Genomic DNA, 19343 nt, shown 5'->3' on the forward strand with positions numbered 1-19343 from the left:
TGCCAGTATAATTACATCCCCTGTAATGATAGATGGCAGAGTAAGATCTGCTCTCTGTGTAGTGGAATAGTTTAAAATCAGGTGGGGGCTGCAGCAACTGGTGACCATCAACTTGAAAAATAGGCCTAAATCCAATATATTTACTCGTGCATACATATCGTGTGTGTGTGTGTGTGTGTGTGTGTGTGTGTGTGAGCTGCACTATGCAAAATTGCCTGGAAGCCATGTTTGTAAATGATGCAACTCTCTGAAACAATGGTATTCATCATAACAAAAGGTGTGTGTGTTTCTGTGTGTCTGTGTGTTGGTACATTGCCATATAACCATAGATAGTACAAGGTGCTATCATCAGAGAGATAACATAGAGGCTCAAGGCAGAGGCCAAGCAATTATTACACCAACTGTGGTCACAAAAAGCCAATGGTAATACATCACACACGGGCACAAACACAGAATCACACACACACACACACACCATTCACTTTCCAAATTCAATTTCCTTCGAGAAAGGTGGTGTCCGCTCCATCAGTGGCTGAAATCATCATCATGCTGCTGCTTTTGTTTAAATTGCTGATTCAACTCACTTGTGTGACGTGTCCGTTTGTTGAGGTCTCCTGCTGTTCCTGTTCCCTTTGCTTTCCATATCTGCAGATTTCCAATTATATTTACAATTTGTTTTCCTTTCCTCGTGTCTTTCAGAATAAAGTTATGAGCCTTGATGCTGTGAAGGTCAAACTGCAGGTAAGAACAAAATATATCTCTATGAATGTGTGTTTTTCAACGACTGTTTCCCAGCTTTATTTCTTACTGTGGGAGATAGAAGAAACTTAATGAAGACTTGATGAGACCCTCTTTAATTTATGTCAGTCAATTAGCCTGACTGAAGACACTGGAGTGAATAACTGACTTTCCATCAGATTATCAAGCCTGGAAGTTTATCTGCAGGAGACACAAGACAGACGGAGAGGCTGATGAATCATGTCTGTGAAAAAAAAAAACATTAAATATTGTCTGATGAGTTTTTTACCTCAATTACACGTCGCTCCCCCTCTCCTTCCCTCCTTAAATTTCCTGATGGATCTGTGTTCATCCATCAGTCTTATCAGGGAAATGTGATATTTCAGGTGATATCTTAGGTTCAACTTTTATGAAACTTGCAGGATATTAGATAGTTTAACTTGTTGTTTTTATGTAGCACAGAACGGTTGGGATAGGACAGTTTAATATGTCATAGCCTCCGCACCTTGCCGTATTATGTTTCTGGGTTGTCCATCCGTCCGTCCGTTTAATTATTGTAAACAAAATATCAAACAAAATGCAGCTGAACTAAAAAAAAACTGACTTGATTTTGGTGTTCAAAGATTAAAGGTCAACGCCACTTTGACCTTCCAAAATATATTTTTGTTCTTGTGAACGCAGCCTCTCATTGACACCTCAAGGGAATTGCTTCAAATTTGGTACAAAAGGTCCAGGTTGACTTAAAGATGAACTGATCAGATTATGGTGGTCCAATGGACAAGGTCAAGGTCATGGTAACCTCATGTTCTTGTAAGTGTAATATATCAGACAAAAGATATAGACCTGATTAGACTTTGGAGGTAAAGGGTAAAGGTCGTGTGACTTCACAAATCGATATTGTTGCCTTGTGAACATTGCATCTTAAGAACCCCTCAAGAGAATCCCTTTCAAATTTGCACACATGTTCACTTAGACTCATGGATTAACTGATTAGATTGAGGTGGTCAACAGTTAAGGTCACAGTGTTCTCACAAAACATGTTGTTGGCTTCTTGACCATGATATCAAAAATGTTCGTTTAGGGAATCTCTTCAAATTTGAAATGTGAACTCAAAGATTACTAAACAGTCAAACGTCATGGTGACCATAACAGTGTGGAATTTTTTTTTATTTAGACTGAAACTGCACTGGTTGGTGAAGGTGTAATTTTGGTTTTATTCTCTGGTCATACCAACAGAAGAGTCTAAACTGGTCTGATGTGAGCACGGAAACTGAAGTGTAATTATCTAATCCAGGGTTGGTAGTGCACTGTGGATTTCATCAGCTAGAAAATGTGATACAAAAAGATGAAACCTCTTTAGTATTTGCCTCCCACGAAAGATCCTATTAGGCCAACAAGTTAGATAACCCTTTTCATCTCTTCAATTTTTATTCAAATCAGAAATATTTTTTTGTATATATTTTTACTGTTAACGCACCTGCAAGGACACAAGCAAATACTCCATGACAAACTCTCAGATAGAGGATTGTCATATTTGTGTCTTAGTTTTTCTGACAATTACATTTGATCTGTAGCCTTCACCTTTTGATATTAGGAAGCATTATTCTCATTATTTCTTACTGATTTTAAATTGAAAACAAATATCATCTGAGCAAGCACAAGGGAAGGAAAGAGGACAAACATATGCCAGTGTAGAAATGGGAACAGAATCAGTGAGGGAGAGTGAAACCTGAGAATTAGTGTAAAGCAGCAAGAGGACTAACACAGGGTGAGATATGAAAATGCCCTTTGTTGCATCCAGTCTCACCATTGTCTCTCTCATTATCTGTGTAATGACTTCTGCCAATGTAATATCCTGCGACACAAAGCCCAGATGAATAATTCTGGTGCCGGTGGAATTGACTCCAGGTTACGATCAAAATGTGACTTATCAGCGGCCTGTTCTTTTGTTCTATACGTGGTAAAAACTGTTCAGGCTTTTTGTTCTCACATGACACGCAGGCAGTTCAGAGTGACATCAGCTGATTTACGGTTGAATTTTCGATATCAGTTTTCAGATCAGCAGCTTTTCATTTCTAGACATTGATACTATACTGATTGTATCAGAAGCAACCAGGAAGCTAGCGAAGGAAGCAAGTCGGATTAGAGGTTCAGTGTGTGGGGTGGATTTTTTATATGATATAGATATTTATATAAAGGGCTCATTCTAAGGTAATAAAACACAGAAATTCAAGATCTAGTTGATTGCACACTAATGAGAACATGATTATATATCATATCTGATGTAGATTAATTCTAGACACTGGACCTTTAAAACATATCTCTGGTTATTTAATGTTTTCAACCATAAAGATGGACAACATGACTGCTCCTCAAAAGTGAGGATTGCCACCTGGTGGCTGGCTCCAGTTTAGATAACGAATCCTACGTCCTTCATGTTAGCAGATGGGATATGGACCAAACCTAAAAGTCAAATGTCTCAAATGGTTTCTGTCAATTGAGGTAGTTGTTATCACACTAATGTTTGTTCAAGTGTAATTTGTTTTAATTAGTTATTTGGTGATATAAAAAAACAGGGTAATTGTCATTGCAATAACTCATTATCCTCACCTGTTAATAATCCATGTAAAAGAAATGTTTACAAGCTGCATTAGCCTTTTAGAGCTATGTTAAGCTAGTTAGTAGTAGCATATTATACTGCTAATGGAGTCAATGATATGCTCACTTTGGCCTTGGAGTTAACACACATGCCAATGATTGCACCTTGCTTTCGAGCCAGTGTTAAGTGTTAAGTCCATACCTTTATTTTTATTAAAGGTTTTGTTTTAAAAGGATAAATGAAAACACTGCTGTTGACAGTTCATAGCAAATAAATGCAGTTTCACAGAGAAATGCTCAACGTTATGGTCATTGCTGTGCTTGATAATGATGGAGACGTCTTCCTCTTTGCTCTTCCTTTGTAGATATGGGACACCGCTGGGCAGGAGCGTTTCCGGAGTGTCACACATGCCTACTACCGCGACGCTCACGGTAGGATTCTTCACTGTTTGTTAATGTGAGTGACTGTTGGACTGTGACTGAAGTTCTCCCCCCTCTAAATTTTTATTTTCCGCCTGTTGCAGAATAATTGTTCTCATTCATGCGTATTTGTTTTTGTTTTCTTCAAATTTCCTGTCCCCTGGATAGAAAAACAAATTGCGGGTTTATTTTCATAGACCGATACTTGTTTCTGATGTGTGTACGTGCACATTTGTGTGTGTGCATGCGTGTACACAGGACTTTGCCAAAGGCTCTGTGATGTGCAGGTTGCCTTTGGTGGGAGGCTAACCACTGGGTTGAAAAATGAGCCTGCCTCTCACACAGTGGGAGATTGGACAGGTATTGCGCTGTGCTGTGTGTGTGTGTGTAATGCATGTGTATAACAACCCCACTGAGTACAAATAGCAGTGTCCCTTAGGACAACCTGAATGAGCAGGTGTCGGGGAACACACACAGGTATTATCGAGACCACAAATTTGTTCAGAAGCAAACAAAATAAGATCGTAGTGGGTGGTTCAGTTGAATTCTTCTATCTTTTCAATGTATATGTATGAGTGTGTGACTACCATGTTGTGGGAAGTGTGGAGCCCTATTTTAATGGTTGTAGGTATACAAGAAATAGCATTTGTGTTCTTGCTATCTATGTATTTTTCTGAATCATTAAATGTGAGTGTGTGGGTGTGTGTAAGGTTGGCCAGCTGCCCGGCGGTATTCTGCTCTGTCAGTGCAACAGTTAACCCTCGCTGATCTTTAACAAGGCGTCCAGGGAGCCTCAAAGCTGCTCCTCGCACTTGTTCGTCTGCTACTGACTCTTAAATAAAGCTCATCCAGCCCGACAGGCGGGACCAGGGCAGACGGGGCAGCCCGAACGCAGCTGTCATGAAAGCTGTCGATTCCCGTGAACTAGTGGACAGTTTTTCATGACTCATGCTTTGAAATGTAAACATCGGACGGTTTGAGGGCTGAGCCTCGTTGCTGAGCAGTGCAAGGTAGGAGTGAGCTCGTCCGGTCAAAAAAAAAAAAAGACTTGACAATTACAGTACCTCTGCTTTGGATCCGGCACATCCGTTTTTAGAAATACAGCATTTCAAGAACAAAGAAATTCAAAAGGAAAGTGCGCTTGCATGACGGTCAGCCAACGCAGAGTACAGTCAGATGACGTCTCTTTGAGTCAGACTCCACTTCTTCTGCTTTGACGTCAGTGCACTTCACAAATTCAAATGAGTGGGAGGGTTTGAAGGTCTTTCTAAACACAAGCACATATATAAAGATGAACAACAAAGATTCATTCGGTCCATTCTTATCGACTAACATGGAGGAGGTAGGGTTAGTGACCACTAGGGTGCTATCACGTCCCTTTGGCTTCACTTTTATGGAACAGTCATGTTGTCTAATTTTATATACAGTCTAATAAACAGGCTGCTCATAAGCTAAGCGGTGCTCTGATTTAATTGATAATTAACTCAGAGTGTTAATTAAAATGAGAGTGAAAAACTAATATGCTGATATTTGGCAAGTATAGTGTTAACCATATGATAACTATGATGGTGAAAACGTGATTAAGGTAGTTGCTCAGAAAAGTACTGGACAAATTACATTTTTAACTTGTTGATGGTGCAATAGATGAATTATTAAACACATGAGTTAATTACAAGTCATCACGATGGAAACATGGATATTTTTCATACATTTTAGGGCACACGTTGTTAAGGCAGAGGAAAGTTTTGATGATCATTAAAGACAAGTTTGAAAAAATCTCTAAAGGATTAATTTTCTGTGAAGAAGGACCATCCTTTACTACACTTTGCTGCAATCCGCCCAGTAGCTGTTTAAATGATTCAGACAGACTGACATTACCATCCCTAGAACCACCTTCATTGACAGAGCGGTGCAAGCGTGAAATGGGGAGAGAGCATGAGGGAAGACGAGCAGCGTGGGGTCGCCTTGGAACTGAACCTGCGTTTGCTGCCGGAGGGCTCAAGCCTCTTTGCTTGGGGCGTCGGTGCAACCAAGTCACAGAGTTGAGCATTTCTCAAAGTGTGACTTTGCTCCCTGGACAACTATTGATGTTTTATTCATCGTTGGCCTGGATTTCAACCTTTATTAAGCCATTAATGCAAGAGACCAAGAAGATCCAGACACTGACTTGATGGTTGCTGTGAGCTCAGTGCAATCTGCCAGCCCCATCTGGTGTAAGAGGGCGCCGCAAAAGTCCAGCTGGGTCCGGGAACCAGCTGCAGACTGTTTTTTCCTCCATCACTCCCTCCCAGATGAGCTGACAGTTTGTCATTTCCACAGCATGTAGCGAACCCACGGGGTGTTAATAGAGAGGCAAGCAGGTTCAGAGGGGGAGACGAGTACCCAGGGGGGGGGGGACAGGCGAGGGAGGGATAGAAATGTAGCAGAACACTGAGAGATAGAATCTGATGCAAGGGGGCGAAGGTTCTGAGCAAAAAGAGAAACTAACTCATCAAATAAAAAAAAGGAAAAGAGGAGGTCTAGAGGAGCAGATGAGTCAGGCCAGTTCAAACAAACAACTAACCTTCATCGCCCTCTGGGTCGGCCGAGGCTGGAAACCACTCTGGGGACAAAACTAATGTGGAGAGTACAGGGTGAATTTAAGGTTAGAGTGGACTCATGGTGGAGCATTTAAAACAGCCTCACCCTGTAATGAAGAGGCACAGGAAATCAAGAGGAAGGTTATCTGAAGTGCTCAGGTAACAGAGGCCACTGAGAGGTTTCACTTCATACTCTGATTGTTTGAAACAAATAACTTGCAGGTACTGAATGTAGAAGTGAAATTACAGAATCTGCAGCATCACTACTGTTAACTCTCTGATCAATCACTTTTATTGCTCGTAAGAGTTCTTTAATAATGTCTCAAAATATTTCCCCCATGATTATTCCACTTCTCGCAAAATTCAGGTCTACATTTTCTGGAGTTTTTCCTGAGATAACATCTGTAACAAGCTTTTCTAACGTGTCACATTAGCAAATGATGGACATTGAAGCTCTGAATGAAAGTCCTTATACCTCTTACCTTATCGCACAGAAAAATAAGCCAATATCATATATACAAAGAAACTGAATGATAGAGGTAATACATTTCATGCAACAATGGCTGCATTGCGGATGACAGCTCTGTATATGTGTGAAGGAGTTGTTTGGGCTGTGCTGTCCAGAACGAGGTGCTTCACGGGGTTTCATTTCCATGTAATGACCAGCGTTCTCTCACCAAGCAGCCGACTACTGCTTTTCCCAGTGAGAATCTTGTTGTTATTGCAATGCCTCGATGAATTGGTCTATTTCAGAGGTTTTCAAACTATGAGGCACACCTCTCCAGTATTTAAAAGCCGCAGCAGGGGCTGTGACCTGCAGCTCATGGCGGAATTTAAAGTACTTAAGAGCAATAACTAGGTAATGTGTGAAAGAAGAAGTAACATGTTCTTACAAATTGGAAACTAGAAGGCTGCTCTGGGAGCTAATGCCCTTTCACATCATGTGAAAGCAGTGATTTCCATGAATTGTGTGCAGCAGCACTGTCCACAGTTTAATAATTCAACACTCTTTTTACACTTCTCAAGGTAACAGGAGTTTCAGGGGTTTTGTTCCAGTGCTGCATTTTATGGCTTTGTGCAGCATTATCTGTAACTTGCTTACATGCACTATCATCCATAGGGCCTCATAGTGTGAGCTGCAGTAGTGTGCACACCTGCACTCTGTTGTGTCTTTGTGCATTCGTTATACCGCCATTGATTAAATTAATGATGGAAAGTGCTGCAGAGAAGGTGCAACAAAATCCATTGATCTCCCCATTTGTTTGTGATTTGCACCACCGTCATGTATGAAAATTGACAACATGACAGCTCCCCCGAAATAAGCCAAAGTGTCCGGATCGCCACCATGTGGCTCGTTGCTGTAAATGGATGGGACACGGACCCAACAAAAAAGTCAAAGTGCACATGAAATACATTTTAGGTAGATCTTATCACACTGATGTTTATTCAGTTGCTAAACTTTCATAGATTTTCAATTTGCTTTTAACTACTTATTTAATGCTTTGAAAACGTAGTTAAATGTCATGATTGAGACTGACTTCTCATTGGCCGAGCGTGTGTATCGACACGACCTCGCTACCTGCTATACTCTGGCTCCACATTGCAAGATGGCGGCGATTTCATTGGTGACATTTTAGGTTCATTTCTGGATTGTGGGAGGAAGTGGAGACATATCGCTGTGTACTTCCGTCTGAAAACATGGTGCTGACTCTGGTGTTTTCACATCTAATGGTCGGTATTCTCCCAAAACCTTCTGAAAAGCCTCTTTAACTTTCTGTCCTGGCTGAGGACAGAGGTAGAGACAAATGAGAACCGTAGGACGGACAGAAGTGAAATCCATTTCTTATCAAATCAGTGTCATTGCCTCATTATTTCTTTGCTCTGCTCTGCCTCATTCCGTCCGGCCTGCTTCATCTTTTATTCCCTCTGCTCCAACTCCTTGAGTTACTGCTCTCTTCACTAATGAGAGAGTGTGGGCCTCAATCAGCGGCAACCTGTGTGGGGGCGACACAAATCCCGACTGAGACGGGAGGATGGACTGCAGGAGGGGAACAGAGATCGAGAGTTGAGCGGAGAAAGTACGAGAGGAAAATTAAAAAAAAATCAATGGGAAAAGAGGAGTGAGAGGGCAGGAGGGAGGTGGAGGAAGAAGAGGGAAACAGCAGTGGGAAACAAACAACAAGGATATTGCTCCATTAAAGGGAAAAGCCATGAGCTGTGCGATCCATCATCAAGCTTTCTCTTCGACACACAGGCAGACACACACACACCCACACACACAGTTTCTTGCATTTTCAGACAGATGTGCGAGGTCCCACTCAAAGACCTATTTGAGGCTTTATTCTTGGGGAAGTGTGTGAGGTGGGTTTAGAGGAGGAAGCTCAAAAGGATGTGTGTGTTTGTGTGTGTGTGTGTCTGCCTGCTTTTTCTGAACTTATTCTATAAACTATAATACCTTTGCTCATTTCATCTTCCTCGAGCTCTCTTATTCCACACACTTCAACTGTTCATTCCTAATAAACATTTCTTTGAAAAGGCCGTGTTCAAATATGTGACTGGTTTTAGCCGTCAACACGCCAGCGGAATTTCAAAATCACACGTCACGGTGTTGGGTCCACCCCAATCTGAAATAGATGCCGTGGAGAGAGGGATGTTAGACAGAAGAGGAGGTAGAGATGACAACTGCTGCTGGAGCTGTCTGAGGAATAATGAAGGCGATGGAAGGAGCCGGCGCTGGGAGCAATTTCGCACAATGCCTCTCATTCGTTTGAAACGGAAACATCAATGCTGGGGCAACAACTTTCCAGAAGGGATGAAGCAAAGCTTGTACCACACACACAAATACACACACAGACATTATTTTTATTTGCAGGGGTCCTCAACGTGCAGTGATCGTCAGCGTGCTTTTAATTTTCAAGGCAGTAATGGGCCAGAAGAGCGACCGTTGGCACTGAGTGGCTGCAATTTGCACGCTGATGGAGAAGTCCTGGCACTGCTCAGTGTGCATGTAAATCAGCTCAGTCAGTAAAAGGCACTTCAGAAGCCACGTGTCTAAACCAGATTCCTGTCATACCTCAGAAAAACTACATCCATACCTAAGGGAATAAGAGGTAGCATTAGATGCTTAACTTCAGTAGAAATAGAAGTATATGTGACTGTCATGGCTGTAGAGGTGCCAAGTAACAAAGTATTTTTACTTTATTACAGTACTTCAGTAGGTTTTTCAGGTATCTGTACTTTTATTACATACATTTTAACAGAAACATCTTCACTTTCTATTCTTTACATTTTAAAACAGATTTATTGTAATGCATTTGAGGGGAATTATCAGGTATTTTACTGTTTAGCATTTTGCTAAGAATCCAGATAAAAACAGACAAGAGAGGGAGAAGAGGTGCCATGAATATGTTGGTGACAAATAGTAACAACATGGAAGGAAGAGAGGAGTCAGCAAACATCGCCTATAACGTCGACAATGAAACGAGGAATACTTCATCAAAAACATTATACACATTTCCTTCTGGACAATTTGCTCACAAATCTGATCTTTTTTAAACCATGTTGTTTTTAATTTTAGTTGATATAAGACTGGATTAAGTTTTAAAAAATCGTTGGATTATAGTAATATGACACAAGTCTCGGTTTGCTTTGCACAGATACAGCCTGTAGAAACGTTCCTCAGGGGACTACTTTTTATTCTTACACTTTTCAGAGCATCCCAGATGCAGTACTTTTATACCTTTACTTAAGTTGTTTGTAACACAAGTACCTGTACTTCTACTTGAGTAAGGAATGTGTGGGCTTTTGCCACTTGTATTCATATCTAATATACAGACATCAGTGGTTTCAGTCCTCTAGTTGAATTTATCGCAAAGGAAAGATCTTTCCCCAAAATGTTAAACTATTGTTCTCCTAATCCTAAATGCGAAACTTAAAAAAGTATTTGCTTGGCTTCTTGTAGTGTGTGGTATATTTATCAAAATATTGGATGAACGTCAGAATTGATGAATTTTTTGTCAGCAGCATTTTAGTATTTTTGCTGGTCGATGTGTTGCTAATTTTGATATACCGTACTACTGGGTGACAAGACATAGCATTTGTTAATCTTCTAATGTAATAACTACATCTATCAAATAAATAGCGTAGAGTCGAATTTAGGGGTAGAAGAAGTATAAGACCCCATAAAATGGTAATAATCCTATTGCAAGAGCATTTAACTTGTAAAATTTTTGAATTTCCTGCAGTGTTTCTTTTGAAAAGAGGCTGGGTCATCCTGGGCATCAAGAATGCCATGTTAGAACCACAACCAACAAAGAGCATACTACTGACCGCCCGGTGATCCTTTTAGAACGGCACCACTGTTGTGCCCTATATTGCATCCTTATATTAAACACACATTTTTGTGCTGTCACTCAAATCAAGATAGAAAATACCGTAAAACCTCTAAAAAGATGCTTTACATACGCCTAATGTATATGTAACAAGTACAACTGCTATGACTCCTGCAACCACATATTAATGCAGTGGGCTTCAGTCAAGTACTCGTAAACAAAAGGATTTTTTCCCATCAATCTTGTGAAAATTCAACATGTTAGGCATTTATATGCAAATGAGGCTGTGCAATGCATGTTTATGTCACTTAGTTTGAAGGGGAGGAAAGCCGCCAAGGTCAGTCAGCGTTTACTGACGCAAAAGATTATCATCCGAGAGGTGATGGATGGCTGTGCTCTTTATGGATCACTTGACTCCATCAAACTCCATCTCTTCCTGCTCAGGCGTTCCTGCAGGAACTGTAGGATAGTGAAGAGTGGTTGTGATTTACCAAGTCATATCAGGTAAAAGGTCATGTGGTTTGGAATACTGGCACGCTGGCCATCAGCACATGGGTCATGAGTGATGAGTGGAAGTGGAAGTTAATGTTTTATTGTATTTCTGACAATAACGGATTGAACAGAGATTGTATATTAAAAAGCTAATTAATTTATAAAAGCATTATAAAGACTAATTAAACGTGCATTTTCTGATGTGTCCTGAGATGTGGTTGACATATGTATGGCCAACGTATCAGTAAACTTTTGCTTATGTCCACAGTGTTTCCCTCATAATTAATTAAATATATGGCGGTAACGTGTGTGCAAATGCACGTGCATAAAGGTAACTCTCACACGCAACAGAGTGACAGAGAGAACTGCACTGTGTGCTATACCTGCAGCTGAACTATGAGATCTGACTGTCTGCGTGGAGGGTAAAAACGTTATGGAGCAGATCCTGAGCAACCGGTACCTCACAGTACAGCGACAGTGCGAGTGAGCATTCAGTAGATTTCGCTGATATTTTTAGTTCATGATTCAGCTGCAGATTAGAATATGCGCCCCATTCTAGATAATTAATGGGTGACGCTCGTTGACATCCAGCAGTTACAAAGCAACATTTTTTTTTTGGGAGTTGTGACTCTGGCCACCAGTAGAGTGAAAATCCAATATTCACTCTCTCAAGCTCCAGTTTTGGTCTCCACCGCTTGTATCTCTGGGAACAAGCCGTCTGCTGTAGCTGAAAGTCATGCTGCTTGAGCAGTGAGAGGGAACCAGTGAGCAAAGCAGTGCAGCACATGGTTTTATGAGCCCAAGTAAGATGAGATTTAGAGGCAAACAATCTCGGAACACATCGGCTATTGTTTGACGGAGGATTTGCCTTCAGGAGCAATTGGCAATATTTTGGGGCTTCTGGTGTAGACAGTGGATATTCAGGAAAAGACTCAATCTTCTGTTTACTGGTTACAGTCCAAATAGTTTATTGTATTACATGAGTCAAACGTCTCCCCACACAAAACACACCACAGCCTGTTTACCCGCAATCAAAGCTTGCTCGAACACGATTGGTCAAACTAGGAACAGACACCAGAAGGCTTCAGGCCCCAAAGCCTCACTTACAGATTCTACATGATAACACAAAGAAATTGAACAATGCAACACTTCTGTCTTAATGTTTCCTGGTTGTGGTCGAGCTAACTTTGGATCAGCAGACAGTGTAGTTGGCTTGTAGAAATAAGTGTAGTTGGCTTGTAAAAATAAGTATATTTAAGTAAGTATATTCATTGTTTTTACAGTTTTGTACCCAGCGTAATGCTTGATTACCTTTTTGAACTTGTCAGATCCGGCAGCCAAAAAGGCAACAGGAAAGCCTCTCTCCTGTAAACATACCTGCCGTCATCCTCTGCTTCCCTGGAGGTTATAGGTGCGTCAGCATACGTCTGTATTTTAGTCATCTTGTCTCGTCTTCTCCTCCTAGCCTGTTTGAAGCTCTTCTCCCTTTTCCCCCCTCACCATTTACGCACTTCCTGTGGCCTGGCCTCCTCCGTCTTTCAACATCGTTATTTCTGTCTAATGCCGACTAGTGTGCAGCCCCGATGCATATGACGAAACGCTCCACTGCTGTGAGAAAGTTCTCTGCCTTTGTTTGTTGTGCGGTCCAGAGAAGATATAATTGGATTAAGGACGTTGAAGGCAAGCAGCGGTGGTGCCACCTTCTCTATTCTGTTCCTTTTTCTTTCCACCATCCTCTTGTCTCTCCCTCTCCCTGTGTTTTTTGAGTGTAACAGAGACAGACCACAGTAATTACAAGTCATTAAACACCCTTCATGGACTTGTCCGGCTGCAGTAAGCGAATGCAGGACCTAATCTTAGGTAGATTGGTGAAAATGCTGCCGTGGCTGAGGGGTGGAACAGTGTAGGAATGAGGATGAGGTGAGATGTAAGTGAATGAGGAGATGGCTGGAGGGACCAGATGCGTTAGTTGGAGGAGGAGGAGAGGTGCTCCTGAGCTCATTAGCTTCGGCTAATTCTCTAAAGTGAAGGTTGATCCAGCTGAGAAAATGAGCTGCGATTGCCCTCATAGGTGTAATGACTTTTTCTGTCTGAGAAGAGCTTTATTATGCACACCCTCCGGTTCGTGCTGCAAAACACCTGAGGTGATGTTCTCATGTATGGCAGCGCCGTAATTAGCCTTCACATGTGTGGTTATGTTGTCAGGCGCAACTCTAACGCTGTACTAAATAGTAGAGCTCAGCAATTAGCTCAAGTACTGGCAGCTTTTTAAATAAGTTTCTCTGTGTGCATTTCTCCTGTGTAAGATCCGAAAGCTCCAGCTGAACTTCAAAACTATAAATATTTAATGACTATCTGCAAAGTGTATTGAAATGAGAATATAACTGTCCCACTCAACATCTTTTTGTTTTTGTTTTTAAACTACATTTTGCAAAAACTGTGATGCTTGGTGCTTGGAGTTTTGAAAATAATTAGTGGTTTGTTTACCCTTACATGTCTGCACAAATATCTAAATGTATTTTTCTTTTATTTTTATTATTACTATTTCATAATTTTTAAATTTTTGAAACAATTCTTGACGTGTGGGTGTTCATCTACAGATATTTTACAAAAATGTCCTTCCATTTTAAACGTTCACTTGAGTTCTTGTCTTTTTGTGAAACCACTCATGCGTTTTATTTTTTCATTTTGATTTCCTCATTGTTCTTGATTCAGGAGGTTTGTAGCAGGAGCTGGATCTCCGCAGGTCTCCTCCTCTCCAAAACAAAAAGACCCCAAAACATACAAACACAAATCTTTTTTGTATAAAATAAATTTCAATTTCCCATCTCATTTGTAGGAATTGATGTAGTAGGTCGCTGGCTGCACCGTGAGCCAGCTGCAGTAACTTTGTGATACCACCACATTGATATATAAATGATGTATAATACAGTATGATAATAATACGATTCTTCAATGACACTCAGTCATATTTCAATTGTGTCTTTTCTTCTCTCTCTCTCCGCAGCTCTACTCCTTCTGTATGACGTCACTAACAAAGCATCCTTCGACAACATCCGGGTAAGAGCACTCGTCTGAAACGGTTCAAGGAACAAGGTCTCAGGTGCAAACGGTGATGAGTTCCCTCTGTGGTGACTGGACACAGTGAGGAGCTCAGTCATCAGGGAGTTGATGGACAGTTGAGCTGGTTCAGATATCTGATAAAAGATGTCTCCTGGGCATCTCTCCCTTTTCTGATGTAGGAAGCCCTGACTCAAAAACACTGGAGGGGTTATATTTCACCTTGCTTGGAAATGTTCACTAGATCTCCAGGAGGAGGTTGAAGGAACATAAGTGAAATGACCCAGAAGTATTTCAGAAAAGTGGACTATTAGAACACACTCGGAGACTATATACACAGGGGAGGCTGCAGGGACAACTGAACACAGGTGAAACACATGAGGAAGAGGTGCAGGCGTTCACAAGGGATGGAGGAGAAGAAACTGACAATAAGACACAGGAGGACCAGGAAGTAAGGTGATAAGAAGATAGCAAACGACAACACGAGGGGTCAGAGGAAATTAACTGAGGCAGAACGCACAAAGAAAGAGTCTTTGAAAACGTCCAAAATGATTCATCGGGAGAAATATATTTCAGTCTTGTGCATTTATTCATTCACCAATTTCTTTGGGCTGTGTAGGTGTTATAGTTGGATTTAAGAATATTAATATTTAACAATATCTTAGTCACCTTGAGGGCAGCACCCTTGAAAATGGAGGGAGAAGTAGCTATTACACTGATTCAGCTATCAATTTGGACCTCTCATTAATAAATTAAATTAATAACTTGAACCAAAGCAAACGCACAGTCAAGGTTGAAGGACTTTGAGTTCTGCTAAGAAGAAGTTGCAGTATTCACACATGTGCAAAATTAAATTAACAATTTATGTAACTATATTCAGGTCTGAATGTGTGTGTGTGTGTGTGTGTAGTGTACAGAAAATGCCGGTAAATGGTGCTGGAGTGAAAGGTTACAAAACAAACTACAAACAAGTAATGGTTAAAAAAGAAAAAAAGTATTTAATGCAGGTGCAATAACATCATACATTCATATTTTTGTGATTAGTGGTTTGCCTGTTTAAGGATTGTCTTCATGTGTATGTCAAGGCTGTGCGGTTTTGTGTAGGCTAACACATAATCTTGAGTGCTTATGTGTTATGTTAGATTATGGATCAATCTGTGTAATGTAAAATCCTTCATAGCCAAGCGTCCATGTCAACAAAGCAGAAATATGATGTGGGTTTTAAAAGTTAGCGCGGTGCTTTATGGAAAGCTCCCTGTCTCCCAAAAGTGCACGGCTCCAAAAGTTCTTAAAGTGAGGTGCAAAAGGTGCACACGCTCGCAGCGGGGATGGAATAATGAACATGAGATAATGACGGCGAATGAGGACGGGCACCGTGGCGGCAAATGAAAGGAGATAATGGAACTGAAAAACATCGGGGGCGCCTAATAGAGCTCACTTTCTCCCCAAAATGGAGCCGTTCTTTTGTAGTCGCGGCCCGTCTCTCCTCTGAACTCACCTCCAGCTGTGATTTTCCAGCCGTTCCCCGCCACGCCTAACTGCTTTGATTAGAACGGGGGGGGGGGGGGGGGGGGGGGGGGGAAGAGAGAGAGAGAGAGAGAGAGAGAGAGAGAGAGAGAGAGAGAGAGAGAGAGAGAGAGAGAGAGAGAGAGAGAGAGAGAGAGAGAGAGAGAGAGCAGAATATGTATCATGAAAGTGTGTAGTGCACATTTGGGGCACGAAGGCTCCTCGGCCATCTGGCAGGCCGGATGCATTTACATCTGGAGCCTGTGTGTGTGTGTGTGTGTAGTTGTAATATGTATGCATGGGAACAGTATGCTTGTGTGATGTGTATGCATGACGTGAATGTCTATGTGCACTCATGCAGGTCGGTTTGTGTGTGTGTGTGTGTTTGTGTACAAATGGCTTCAATAGCTGAGGATAGAGTCTCTGTGGAGAAACAGATGCTTGACAAAGACACACGGCTGAAGAGAAGGAAAAGTATTTTCTCCACATTTTCAGGAGTAAACTCCACCTCTCCACTCTCCTCTTTCAGCGATTCTCCCTTTTCCTCCTCCTGCCTTGTCAGTACATCTTTCTTCCCGCATCCTGTTTTATGAAGGGCTGCAGATTAATAGTTGGAACTTTAGCCTATGAATGCATACGAGTGGCATACGCAGCTCTGACCACTTCCATGAACATTCGAGGCCACTGCTGCACACACTGCTGTTTCCCTATAGGGCCTATAGTGGGAATCCATTAGGAGCAGAGCCTCAGGGTGAAGGCTGCAGAGCATCTGGATGATAAAGAGATGGAGAGTCCAGAGCTTTCCATCTCTCGCCCATGTTTTTTCTTTCTTTCATTCCTCTTGTCAGTCTCCATATTCTGCAGCACTGGATAAAGAAAAATCCAGTAACCATTTCTAACCAGCAGGCGTTGTTGTAACACCAGCATGCATCACCTTCAGTAAGCACTGCACTGAGCAACATGAAGTCCAACACACCTAGTGTTTTGTGATGTTTCTGTTGTGTTTGTAATGATGTGACCTGTGGTGACCGACTCCATGGGTGTTGAATCGAGCTCCAGATGAGTGACCTGTGAGAGGAGCCAAAGGAATAAGGGAAGGAAATAGGGTAGGAAGGAAGGGAAGCAGAGTAACCCCATCAATAACAACACTAAACAAATACACTCTCCTCTGGATTTTGAACAGACATTTTATGCAATGTTTTTCTATGCTGAGCAGGATTGTGAGATAACTGAAGGACATTACATTTATTGACATCGGCATGAATGCAGAATTTGTGTAAATCTGTGATTCTCTAAATGCAGCAAACACTCTGCCACTGTCCTTCATGTTGTGAGCAGAAGACCATGGGTGAGGTTGGAGCAGCTGGATGACGAGAACTGTTGCATTCTGTTTCATTGTTACCTTTGCTAAGAGAGAAAAGAAATCAACCTTCATGACGCTGAGTGCGGCCGACAGTGATCCCGCTCCCTGTGATACACAAAGGTTTGAATGGGACAAGGTCTTTTCATGTGACAGTCTGATGTTGTACTGTCAAGAAGAACGAATATTGTAGTGCACCACACAGAAGACGCACACAGATTTGAAAGCAGTGATACACTAGGGAACATCATACAAATATTTATACACACACACATCTCAAATCTACGCCATTACTGTTGTGATGCTGGGGAAAAAAACAAAAGTCTTTCATCATGATACCGTCTGTCATTTTATCCTATGTACTTGTTCCCTAATTGGTCAGGAAGATGGTGATGATGGAATTGTACTTTTACCCGTTGTCAAGCCGGCCTGTCTGTTTATTTGTACAATTATTATAATGGCCGAGTGTGACAAGCTGCTTTTTGGCTACCACCATTAGTTTCCTATTCATCACTTTTTGGGGAATTTCAAACGTTACAATCATATCAATAAATTACACAAATTAGGAGACAGACAGTTGCCGGAGGCGATATTTGTTCACGTTGTCCATTCGTCCAATTGGTGTGAATGCTGAAAGAGTATTACTTCAAATTTGGTACAAACATTCCCTTTGAATCAAGAATGAACTGATTTTGGTGGTCAAAGGTTAAAGGTCAAGGTTCTGGTGGACCCACAAAATATGTTTTTGGCTTCTTAAGACCGTCTTCAGGGAGTTTCTCGTCCTAATTTCATTAATATGCTCATTAAGAAGATATCAAAATGGTTTGTTTGTCATGACATGTAGACATTTAACAATGTGAAAATTAAGGTGACATATGGAAACTAGTTTGTGGATACGTCATATAGAATATATAAAAATAATATACACACACCTTAAATGATTGGTCATAATATTAGCCATTCTGGCCTGAGCTTCACTAACTTGCCGAATAAATCTCTTTTAAACTGGGTTTACCCATCTTCTGATGAGAAAATTGGCAAAGGAAGTGTGAGGGAGAACATAGCAGCTTTGTACAGGAGAACAGTGCCTGTCTAATTCCACACATGCTCCCTTCTTTCTTGGCAGTTCCAAGGTCAGGTTATACATTATATAAAGGGCCAATCAACAGTGCATTGTAGTGTCTATGTTTAGGGACTTTCATATCTAACTCAGATGCACCAGACAGAGAGGCACCAACTTCAACACTCACCAACTCTTTTACGTCTGTCACCAGTGGCAAGACGTAAGAACACAATGTGATTAGGTAATTCCTATTTAGGCTCAACTGTAAAAAAAAGTATGCGAACACCTACATGTAACAGAGTGACAACAACTCTAGCCATGTGACACAAAAAAAGTCGAAGTGGTCAAAGCATTTCTAACGTTACTTCTTGAAACTGAGTCCTTAACTAATTTGCACATTCATGCTCCGACAGTTGTGTTTGCATTAAACGTTTGCACATTCACTGCAGGGTAGCATGCATGTGTGTGTAGACAATACATTACTTGTGATTTTCCAGGATTCTTTAAACAACTGAATCAGTTCCAACCTCATATCAGCGCTTCACAGCTGCTCCTGTTCAGCGTTTGCTAAAGACGGATGCTGATTTCCAAATACTCACATACTACACACACACACACACACACATACACACTATTGATCAGCATGCATGGACAAATAGGCTGAGAAAAAAAATCATTCAATGATTAAATCCCTGAAAGGCTTCTCGCAGCAGATAGTCTTTGTTATTTAAAAGATTCCCACAAGAGCTAAACAAAAATCAATGCACAGTACACCCAGTGTCAGCCGGCACACGGCCAGCAACATGTTCACGCAATTACAGTCAGTTCTATTCTTTTGTTGTATTTACCACATGTTGTTCTGCTCTTGAAATAAAGGGCGGATTGACTATACTGTATGAAAACAGCAGCCAACCAAATGAAACATTTTACTGTAAATGCTGCTATAACCCAACATCTGCTGCTACATTACTCAAGCTGTGGATCAACATCACTTTTCAGGAAATATTTTGCATTGTTCAATCTATTTTTGCACCAACCTCGTTTGCACTACTCCTTCCTACCCTGTTCCTTTTGACTGTGTACTCTGTTGTACACTAATGTCACTCAAGTACTTAAATATGATGTGTACTTAATAGTTGGGCAACATATGTGTTAAGTGCTTATAGCTCCACTTATGTTTAAACAGAGAGTGAAAC

The 19343-nt window shown here is 41.2% G+C and overlaps 1 protein-coding gene across 1 annotated transcript in view; it reads left to right on the forward strand.

The window, feature by feature from the left end:
* The window catches only part of LOC128427300 (ras-related protein Rab-26), a 67777-nt gene that overhangs the window by 28330 nt on the left and 20104 nt on the right, over positions 1-19343 (forward strand). Inside the window, 3 exon segments of the mRNA XM_053414387.1 lie at positions 700-741; positions 3702-3768; positions 14166-14218. Of these exon segments, the coding sequence (XP_053270362.1) occupies positions 700-741; positions 3702-3768; positions 14166-14218 (162 nt within the window).

This window comes from Pleuronectes platessa, chromosome 21, assembly GCF_947347685.1.
Source record: "Pleuronectes platessa chromosome 21, fPlePla1.1, whole genome shotgun sequence".
NCBI classification, from domain to species: Eukaryota; Metazoa; Chordata; class Actinopteri; order Pleuronectiformes; family Pleuronectidae; genus Pleuronectes; species Pleuronectes platessa.